The 11,601-nt window shown below is 40.2% G+C and overlaps 1 protein-coding gene across 2 annotated transcripts in view; it reads right to left on the minus strand.

Annotated features, from left to right (window-relative positions):
* LOC138969563 (transmembrane protein 184C-like) overlaps positions 1-11,408 on the minus strand; it is a 23,111-nt gene extending 11,703 nt beyond the window's left edge. The window contains exons 1-5 of one of the 2 annotated variants that reach the window (XM_070342402.1): positions 11,067-11,408; positions 9,238-9,274; positions 4,380-4,585; positions 3,382-3,456; positions 2,779-2,872 (exon numbers count right to left, since the gene is read on the minus strand). In XM_070342402.1, the coding sequence (XP_070198503.1) occupies positions 2,779-2,872; positions 3,382-3,456; positions 4,380-4,585; positions 9,238-9,274; positions 11,067-11,311 (657 nt within the window). In that variant the 5' untranslated portion in view covers positions 11,312-11,408. Of the gene's footprint in view, positions 1-2,778; positions 2,873-3,381; positions 3,457-4,379; positions 4,586-9,237; positions 9,275-10,345; positions 10,440-11,066 lie in introns of those variants that run through there. The other variant, XM_070342403.1, reaches the window with a different exon arrangement.
* Between the last annotated feature and the right edge of the window lie 193 nt (positions 11,409-11,601).

An 11,601-nucleotide genomic window follows, 5' to 3' on the forward strand; every position in this document is an offset into this window, starting at 1 on the left:
ATCTCACAGGTGTCTTTCTCACGTATGTAGGGTAAAGTGGATTTAATACATTTTGGTCACAAAAAGGTTTCTAAAAATGTCCACAGAAGCTGGTGAGACAACACCATGAAAATATCATCCACGGGAACAACCCAAGAGTATTGGGGATTCCCCAACAGATGAAAGTCGTTTATTCATTAGACCACTGTTACTTTATCCTGTCAGGTAGCAGAAGAACGGTTCCACATAACCCTCACTTACTGTTGTTGTCTAGATTTAGAACTTGTACATTTATGTCCCTTTGTTTCCTAGACATAAGAGTAAGACTCCTAAGCACGCTATGTCAAGAGTGATATGTGATGGAGAACAACAAGTGGAATTTGGAAATCCATTGCCCATGCAGCCAACAGGATGCTTTGAAGATACTCAAGAGACACTCCGTGATTAAGCTTCATACAAAGCTGTTGATGTATGGGGGTTGATGTATGGGGGTTGATGTATGGGGGTTGATGTATGGGGGTTGATGTATGGGGGTTATGATGTAATGTATATGTATAATGATGTATTCTGTGTCGATTGTGAATGTATGGTGGGGTGGGGGGGTATGATGTAATTTAATGTACGATGACATATTTGGTGTTTGATAGTGTATGATTGTTTGTTAGTTGTAGATTATAGTACGATGTTTGATGTTGTAATGTTTGTGCGTGTGTTATAATGCAATATGTTATGATGTAATGTGTGATGATGTATTCGGTGTTTGATAGTGGATGTATGCTTGTTAGTTGTAGATCTAGTACGATGTTTGAGGCTGTAATGTTTGTGCGGGTGTCATATGTAGCCGTACGAGGGTTCCAGTGTGTGAGTTGTGCATGGCCGGGCGCTAGAGTGCTGCATGAATGAGTAAGTGCATGTGGAGTTGTATGGCTGGGTGAATTGTGGGTTGCGTACGTCCGTGGGGCACATGTAGCCTGTGTGTCTGAAGTAGTGGGTATGTGTGCGTAAGGGTGTGCTGATATTGAACTTCAGTTGTTGCTTTGTAAATGTCTATGTATCAGTGTATTATGTCTTGCCACACACATGCCAAATTTCCTTGTATTGATGAGGACAATAAAATTTCTTGTATCTTGTATCTTGTATTTAGCATAGCTCGTTTTGTTTTGTTTTTAGATGATACAGGCAAATCCGGATAAGACGAAATTGAAGGGACCGAATTGTTATTGTGTCCTATCCGAAATTTCGACTTGGTCATAGTACAGTGGAACCCCTCTCTAGCGACCTTGAAAATGTTGACAAAAATCGGTCCTTATGGAGGGGGGTCCTTACAGAGGGAGGGGGCGGGGCCACAAAGAAAGTCACCTCAGATTTTCTTAAAAAAAGAAAACAGAGAAGTTTGAGTTGCTGACGACCGTTTCCTCAAGCAAACTGCTTCGATTTCATGTTTGACATTGTCGATGGTGTCCACCAGTTCTGGTGCATGTTTCAATGCAAAAAGAGTTAGTTTCTGAGCAAGCATTTCTTTACAGCAGTCCCTGCAATGATGAAGGCCCTCCGAGAAAGAGAGTGAAAAATCGGCCACCGTTCTCAGCATCGCGTATCTGTGTGTAACCTCTTTCATTGACAAGATACTCTTGTTTCCCTGCAGCCTTGATCCGTGAGTCGGTTACCTAATCTGTGAACCCTTCAGTTGTGTTGCTTTGTCAAAAGTTAGACACAGTCAACTAGTCAGCTCTGAGTGAACAGTGCAGCTGGCCTCAATTAGCCGGTGACACCTCTCTTGCCACAGCACCAAACAGTACATGGCTGGGGGGGGAGAGAGAGAGAGAGGGGGGGGGGGTAGCTGGCTAAACTCAGTGGGGTGTCCGGTGTCACTGAAGTCAGCAGGAAGAGCATTGGAGAGAAATAGAGAGGTGTACTCTTCCAAACAATTTCCAAGGATCAGTTGTCAGGGCTTAGGGTAGGTAGTCAGTGAGGGAGAGTGAGAGCGGTTTGTGTACAGTCCGACTGAAGAGTGAAAAGTCACTGCCACAAGATCGGCATGCAGTCAATAAAGCCAGACAAGAAGAATGATTATGACATGCGGCTCTATCTGCTGGTTTTTTATTCAAACTGGTTTTCAACGCTTATTCTCACAAAGCATCTGCACACCTGCCTCTGCCTCTGTGCTGTGTTTGTGTGGCTGCTTTCGTATGATGTCAGTGCATGGTGAGTGCGTTCACTGCCTTGTCACCACTTCCCCACCTTTTTCAGAATGTTTTCTTGGAGTTGGATAATTCTCCTTACTCCTCGCCCCCTCCTTACTCCTCGCCCCCTCCTAACTTCAGTTCATACTTTATTGCGTGCGGACTGACCAGTCGGTGTGGCGTCCGTGTAGAGAAGAAGGGAATAAGGTTACACAATGCGCTAGTGTGAGACGCCAAGTTTCGTGTTTCGAGTTGCTGTAGTAAATATAGAGTAAACTTTGTCTTTGGGACTGACTTTCTGTTGTGTGCTATCCGTCTTTCGACTTACGTAAGAGAAATCCCATTTCGAGCTCAGGGTACTTTGTACACATAGATAAAGAGGGATAATTCCGGACCAGAATTTCTTTGTGTGCTAAGCGAATTTTTGACTTAACCGTTTGTGAGTTAGCTGGATTTGCCTGTACTGCATGGCAAAAGTTGACCATGAAATTCATTGCAAATTTGGTGGCAAAAAGTTCATGGGTACAAAATGAGCAGTTGAACTCTCATGGATGAACAATGGAGAATGTTAATTATATACTACTGCACATAGCATTACTGCACACCTAGCACTTACAAGCTGTGATGCATTGTTGATGACGACTATGTAGGACCACGTGGTAGTGAAGTTAAAATCTCCTTCACCATATTTTCCTGCCAGCTCTGAGATCCTGAAACACATTTTTGACCATAAAAAACACACACAAATAACAACATATGGGGACAAACCAGTGTGTTGAAAAAGCCCTCAATAATGCCACAAACACCAAAACTCAGAAGCTAATTTTAAGCCACAGGAAATGAATTCAGCAAATGATTAATGATTCTTACAACTTACAAAATAACTATTCTCGTAACTTACAAAATAACTATTACCATGAGAACAAATGTAATTCCTCTTGCTAAAGTTTGTAGGTTTAGAGGGATGAAGTACACGCCTCTGTGTAAGAACTTGCTTCTTTGTCACCGGATGCTACAACAGGTGACAGAACTGGAGATATATCAGGTGTAGTCAAAAATATCTTGGTGACCCACCTGACCCTATTCTATTTTTACCAACCCCATCACTTTAAATCAACTGTAAAAAAAAAAAAAGCATGCAGGCAGCAAAGAATTGCACACTAAACTCATATAATTTGTTATTTTTCATAAATTGCGTGTACTACTCCAAGTCACTCACAGAGCCACAACAGTCATGGCCGGTCGGATCACCGTATACTGCAACACTCCATGCTTGCACCGGTTCAGGAACACTCTGAAAACATAGTGTGCATTTTAAATTAACATAGTGTGCATACTTATTAATAAATAAATAACTCAAGGCGCTAGCAAAACAAAACACTATAATTATTTCATCTCTATTTTCCTCAAAAATGAACTTTATGAATACTCCAGTTAATCTATTCAAACTTTCTTTGCTAAATAATATTAAAAACACATGCATTGCTGTAGACTTTACCACACCTTTTTCATGAAAGGTATCTCTCAGTGTCATCTCCTGAAGTGCTCAAACTGACCAGACAAAAATCTTGGCTTTGAATTCTAAACGCTAAATGGACAAAACTTCAGTGTTGTTCTCAGACCTCGCTCTTCCATCACTGACGCTCACTATTTTGATCTGGAGCATCGGTCTGACGCTTGCATGGATGACGTCATCCATTGGTCTAATGCTTGCATGGATGACCATCTAAATAAGGTTTGACAATGTGGAGATTTTCTGACAATCAACTTTCCTACTGAGTGAACAAAGCCAGAAAAGTTTAACCTTGACATATTTTCAATCCGGGTCACACTGTCCTATTGTCCGCAGAGCCTTGGAACAACACAGCAACTTACTTGCCAGGTGGCCAGGGAGGCAGACAGCAGAGCCTTGGAACAACACAGCAACTTACTTGCCAGGCGGCCAGGGAGGCAGACAGCAGAGCCTTGGAACAACACAGCAACTTACTTGCCAGGCGGCCAGGGAGGCAGACAGCAGAGCCTTGGAACAACACAGCAACTTACTTGCCAGGCGGCCAGGGAGGCAGGCAGCAGAGCCTTGGAACAACACAGCAACTTACTTGCCAGGTGGCCAGGGAGGCAGACAGCAGAAGGGGATGAAATGCTTGACTCAACTTACTTGCCAGGCGGCCAGGGTGGCAGACAGCAGAAGGGGATGAAATGCTTGACTCAACTTACTTGCCAGGCGGCCAGGGTGGCAGACAGCAGAAGGGGATGAAATGCTTGACGCGGGGTTTTTCCTCCAGCATGAGGTCTAGGCGTGGGTGCTCCCGCTGCAGGAAGTTGAGCAGGTAGCGCATGAAGTTGTAGATGACGTAGGCCTCGTAGCACTCCCTCAGGGTGTCCAGGTAGATCGCCGCTGGTGGGAAGCGCAGGGCCAACCACTGTACAGTGCATAACACGTCACACATTATCAACATAAAGCGTAGGGCCAACCACTGTACAATGCACAACACGTCACACATTATCAACATAAAGCGCAGAACCAACCACTGTACAATGCACAACACGTCACACATTATCAACATAAAGCGCAGAACCAACCACTGTACAATGCACAACACGTCACACATTATCAACATAAAGCGCAGGACCAACCACTGTACAATGCACAACACGTCACACATTATCAACATAAAGCGCAGGACCAACCAATGTACAATGCACAACACGTCACACATTATCAACATAAAGCGCAGGGCCAACCACGGTACAATGCACAACACGTCACACATGATCAACATGCCATTGCACTAAATACGTGTGCGGTAATCGAACCCCCCTTTTAGTTTAAGACTAATTGACCCATTGAAGACTCCTTCCCTTTTAAGACCTTGTTTTCTCAGATTTTCTGTTCATAACCAGTGTAAATTTCCCCCATTTTAAGACTGAATTTTCTTTTCATAACCTGTGTAAATTTCCCCCATTTTAAGACTGAATTTTCTGTTCATAACCTGTGTAAATTTCCCCCATTTTAAGACTGAATTTTCTGTTCATAACCTGTGTAAATTTGCCCCATTTTAAGACTGAATTTTCTGTTCATAACCTGTGTAAATTTGCCCCATTTTAAGACTGAATTTTCTGTTCATAACGTGTGTAAATTTGCCCCATTTTAAGACTGAATTTTCTGTTCATAACCTGTGTAAATTTTCCCCATTCTAAGACTGAATTTTCTGTTCATAACCTGTGTAAATTTCACCCATTTTAAGACTGAATTTTCTGTTCATAACGTGTGTAAATTTCCCCCATTTGAAGACTGAATTTTCTGTTCATAACCTGTGTAAATTTTCCCCATTTGAAGACTGAATTTTCTGTTCATAACCTGTGTAAATTTTCCCCATTTTAAGACTGAATTTTCTGTTCATAACGTGTGTAAATTTGCCCCATTTGAAGACTGAATTTTCTGTTCATAACCTGTGTAAATTTGCCCCATTTGAAGACTGAATTTTCTGTTCATAACCTGTGTAAATTTGCCCCATTTGAAGACTGAATTTTCTGTTCATAACCTGTGTAAATTTGCCCCATTTGAAGACTGAATTTTCTGTTCATAACGTGTGTAAATTTGCCCCATTTTAAGACTGAATTTTCTGTTCATAACCTGTGTAAATTTGCCCCATTTGAAGACTGAATTTTCTTTTCATAACCTGTGTAAATTTTCCCCATTTGAAGACTGAATTTTCTGTTCATAACCTGTGTAAATTTGCCCCATTTGAAGACTGAATTTTCTGTTCATAACGTGTGTAAATTTGCCCCATTTGAAGACTGAATTTTCTGTTCATAACCTGTGTAAATTTGCCCCATTTGAAGACTGAATTTTCTGTTCATAACCTGTGTAAATTTGCCCCATTTGAAGACTGAATTTTCTGTTCATAACCTGTGTAAATTTGCCCCATTTGAAGACTGAATTTTCTGTTCATAACCTGTGTAAATTTGCTCCATTTTAAGACTGAATTTTCTGTTCATAACCTGTGTAAATTTCCCCCATTTTAAGACTGAATTTTCTGTTCATAACCTGTGTAAATTTGCCCCATTTGAAGACTGAATTTTCTGTTCATAACCTGTGTAAATTTGCCCCATTTGAAGACTGAATTTTCTGTTCATAACCTGTGTAAATTTGCCCCATTTGAAGACTGAATTTTCTGTTCATAACCTGTGTAAATTTGCCCCATTTGAAGACTGAATTTTCTGTTCATAACCTGTGTAAATTTGCTCCATTTTAAGACTGAATTTTCTGTTCATAACCTGTGTAAATTTCCCCCATTTTAAGACTGAATTTTCTGTTCATAACCTGTGTAAATTTCCCCCATTTTAAGACTGAATTTTCTGTTCATAACCTGTGTAAATTTGCCCCATTTGAAGACTGAATTTTCTGTTCATAACCTGTGTAAATTTGCCCCATTTGAAGACTGAATTTTCTGTTCATAACCTGTGTAAATTTGCCCCATTTGAAGACTGAATTTTCTGTTCATAACCTGTGTAAATTTGCTCCATTTTAAGACTGAATTTTCTGTTCATAACCTGTGTAAATTTCCCCCATTTTAAGACTGAATTTTCTGTTCATAACCTGTGTAAATTTCCCCCATTTTAAGACTGAATTTTCTGTTCATAACCTGTGTAAATTTCCCCCATTTTAAGACTGAATTTTCTGTTCATAACCTGTGTAAATTTCCCCCATTTTAAGACTGAATTTTCTACGATGTTTTGAGGTCTTAAGAGGGGGTTTCCACTGTACAGACAAACCTCTACATCATGTACATCATGTACATCTATCAAATTTGGGAAGTGCAATAGTTTCTAAGATGTGAGGCCCCTCTGATGAGAGAACAACTCCCAATAAAGGACACCTGTAGTTGTCCCCCTACCTCTTATCTTGATCAAACTATACCTATCAACCACCTGCACTATAAGGACATCTGTAGTTGTCCCCCTACCTCTTATCTTGATCAAACTATACCTATCAACCACCTGCACTATAAGGACACCTGTAGTTGTCCCCCTACCTCTTATCTTGATCAAACTATACCTATCAACCACCTGCACTATAAGGACACCTGTAGTTGTCCCCCTACCTCTTATCTTGATCAAACTATACCTATCAACCACCTGCACTATAAGGACATCTGTAGTTGTTCCCCTACCTCTTATCTTGATCAAACTATACCTATCAACCACCTGCACTATAAGGACATCTGTAGTTGTTCCCCTACCTCTTATCTTGATCAAACTATACCTATCAACCACCTGCACTATAAGGACATCTGTAGTTGTCCCCCTACCTCTTATCTTGATCAAACTATACCTATCAACCACCTGCACTATAAGGACACCTGTAGTTGTCCCCCTACCTCTTATCTTGATCAAACTATACCTATCAACCACCTGCACTATAAGGACACCTGTAGTTGTCCCCCTACCTCTTATCTTGATCAAACTATACCTATCAACCACCTGCACTATAAGGACATCTGTAGTTGTCCCCCTACCTCTTATCTTGATCAAACTATACCTATCAACCACCTGCACTATAAGGACACTTTCTCGTCGTTCCAAGGATGTCTGTTCAACGCAGGTACATACATGTACCACAAAGTTCCAAGCAAGGAAATGTAGCTACAAAACCATTGATTATTTCTTACCCATTTTCTTCTTTCAATCTTTGTGTCCCTAACAATAATAATCAAAATATCAAGTGAGACAGTGCAAAAATGTGTGTTTCATTGGTAGAAACGGACAAAATGTGTGTTTCATTGGTAGAAACGGACAAAATGTGTGTTTCATTGGTAGAAATGGACAAAATGTGTGTTTCATTGGTAGAAACGGACAAAATGTGTGTTTCATTGGTAGAAATGGACAAAATGTGTGTTTCATTGGTAGAAATGGACAAAATGTGTGTTTCATTGGTAGAAACGGACAAAATGTGTGTTTCATTGGTAGAAACGGACAAAATGTGTGTTTCATTGGTAGAAACGGACAAAATGTGTGTTTCATTGGTAGAAACGGACAAAATGTGTGTTTCATTGGTAGAAACGGACAAAATGTGTGTTTCATTGGTAGAAACGGACAAAATGTGTGTTTCATTGGTAGAAACGGACAAAATGTGTGTTTCATTGGTAGAAACGGACAAAATGTGTGTTTCATTGGTAGAAACGGACAAAATGTGTGTTTCATTGGTAGAAATGGACAAAATGTGTGTTTCATTGGTAGAAATGGACAAAATGTGTGTTTCATTGGTAGAAACGGACAAAATGTGTGTTTCATTGGTAGAAACGGACAAAATGTGTGTTTCATTGGTAGAAACGGACAAGATGTGTGTTTCATTGGTAGAAACGGACAAAATGTGTGTTTCATTGGTAGAAACGGACAAAATGTGTGTTTCATTGGTAGAAATGGACAAAATGTGTGTTTCATTGGTAGAAACGGACAAAATGTGTGTTTCATTGGTAGAAACGGACAAAATGTGTGTTTCATTGGTAGAAATGGACAAAATGTGTGTTTCATTGGTAGAAACGGACAAAATGTGTGTTTCATTGGTAGAAATGGACAAAATGTGTGTTTCATTGGTAGAAACGGACAAAATGTGTGTTTCATTGGTAGAAACGGACAAAATGTGTGTTTCATTGGTAGAAACGGACAAAATGTGTGTTTCATTGGTAGAAACGGACAAAATGTGTGTTTCATTGGTAGAAACGGACAAAATGTGTGTTTCATTGGTAGAAACGGACAAAATGTCCCACTAAGATTTACTCATTTACGGGAAAGGTAAAAAGTGTGGAAAGCAATGACACCTGTCAAAAAAATTACAAATCAAATGTATACAAATTATAAATTTTCCAATCATGCACACACATTTGTGGAACAAAGAGTGAGATAGTTCTCACATGATTAACATGGTCAGCAACACTCCAAGGGAAGAGAAAGCAACAATCAATTGCTTTTTTCTTTTATTACAGGCCGAGGCAGGTATACACACACACAAAATTTACCTTCTAACTAGGCCCTTTTCTATCACTTTAACTATCTTTTCTCGTGTACTTACAGCATTCATTGCATAAATCGGGACCATCCAAAGGACTCTGTAACAGAAAAACACTTTTTTGAACAAATAAAAAAGCCATTACAGCCCTGAAACTGAAAGTCCAAGAAATGTTGTGCTCGCCTTTGGCTAGTGATTCTGAAAATTTACTAGCCAGAGAGCAAACTTTACTAGCCAAACCAACAATTTGTTTTAGCAACTTTACTCGCATTTGGCGAGTAGATGAACATTTCTACTCGCCAGTTACATTTTTCTACTCGCCATGGCGAGTAAAATACTTGCCACTTTCAGGCCTGCATTAACCACTTGCCTGCCTTAGGACGGGTATACCCGTCCTGCGCTTGTGCAGCCGCAGCGCCTTAGGACGGGTTTACCCGTCTTGACGGTTCCGGGATTTTCCAGAAGTGCGATGTCACTGCTGACACAAAAATAGCAGCCAATGGCTTGGTAGGATACCCCATTCTCATGAATAAACATAAATGGTGACGCGGTTTTGCGTCTGAAGGCTATTTTCGGCCTTGGCGACAGGATAGGGGAGAGAAATCTCGACTCGTCAAAATGGCAAACGGTGAAAGTCGACCGGGCCACGGTAGGGAAAAACAAAGCCGGACTGACGCTACAGGCGGTGCAAATGACTATGGATACTGATAGGGGAAGGGGGAGATCTTCTTTCGGACGATTCGTTGCAAACAGGTAGATGATAGTGATTATAATCCTTTCTTGGAGCGAGCAAAACAGCCACCTGTGTTTGATCCACAGGCACCGGAAGATGCGCCGGACTGATTTTTCAAAAGTTCATATTTAAACATCATTATAAGCCAAACTAATTATTATTTCCATGATTAAACACTAAAAACAGATTCTTGGTTCAATTTCCCTTAAAAATAACATAGGTTTTACTTACCTACCTACTGCCAGTTTGGAACTAGAATTTTTTGTGAATTATTACAACCCGAACTCCAATATTCCCTGGCAGTCAGGAATGCACATACGCAAGTTTTGATTGGCAGCGTAAGGGTTAACATGTGCCAGTTCAATATGCATCTCTACATGTTTCATTTCATGATACATGTTGTAATTTAAATAATGTAATCAAAATCAAAGTTATTACTTCAGAACAGTGGGACTGGAGTTGGACCTTTATATTTATAAACATATTTTCAATCCAGGTCCAACTCCAACTGACCTATTGTCCTCTGAGTCTGGGAACAACACTGTCTGGGAACAACACTGTCTGGGAACAACACTGTCTGGGAACAACACTGTCTGGGAACAACACTGTACATCTATATCATAAAATTACCTACACATTCAGAGAAATGTTCTTGCCACTAACATTGGTAATTGGACACTTGCATGCAAGTTTGACAAGACTGTAAAACAGTAAAACAAGTGTTGCTGTTTGCCTCTTTCTATCCTTCCTTATTTCAGTTTTCAAGTTATCCTATGGTTGCAGTTTTTGTATGTTTCGTTGTTGTTTTTCCCCCTTTATGTCTCCTGTTGTAGTTGTTTGTTTGTGTGTGTGTGTGTGTGTGTGTGTGTGTGTGTGTGTGTGTGTGTGTGTGTGTGTGTGTGTGTGTGTGTGTGTGTGTGTGTGTGTGTGTGTGTGTGTGTGTGTGTCTGTCTGTCTGTCTGTGTGTGTGTGTGTGTGTGCTTTTGTCTTTTGTTTAATGTCTCTCTTAAAGTTGTCCACTTCTTTATTTATTTTTGATTTAATTCTTTCTTTCTTTCATTTATTTTTTAAGTATTTTTAAAATTTTTGTTATCACTATCAAGTTTCATTTAGATTTTGTATTCTTTGCAACAAATAGCTCTTATCTAGACACACGTACCTGATGATGTGTCTCTGCAAATCTGGCTGAGTGTAGTAAATGAGATGCTGGAGGATGCCCCAGAACGAGATGGGAAGAGCCAGCATCACAAAGAGGCCTCCAATGAACCAGGCCTGCACATGATCGGGTGCACCCTTCCTGTTCAATTCGATGATGCACAAAGGCAAAGCGATCATCAGACAAATGATGTAGAAAGTGAAACATGCAGGCCTGATCCAACTCTTCCATCTTTGCAGGACATCCATGTTGTGTTGTTGCAGGGAGCACAAAAACCGGTGCAAGAGAGGATGCTTCTGTCACTCAGCCAAATATAAATAAGCTGGCAGCCGACATTTTGTTTCTTTTCAGTTGTCATGTGATAAGATTTCCCAACTTCCGTTTGACTTTTCTGTTCTCTATATTTTGCAACAAATTGACATTGTATTTAACATGAAAAAAAAATTATAAGCTTGCGTGATTTCGAATTTTTATTTTTCTTAGCCGCATTTTGTTGAACAGTTTTTATTTTATGATGTCATAGTCTAAAACGAGGCGT

This window comes from Littorina saxatilis, linkage group LG6 (assembly GCF_037325665.1).
Source record: "Littorina saxatilis isolate snail1 linkage group LG6, US_GU_Lsax_2.0, whole genome shotgun sequence".
NCBI classification, from domain to species: Eukaryota; Metazoa; Mollusca; class Gastropoda; order Littorinimorpha; family Littorinidae; genus Littorina; species Littorina saxatilis.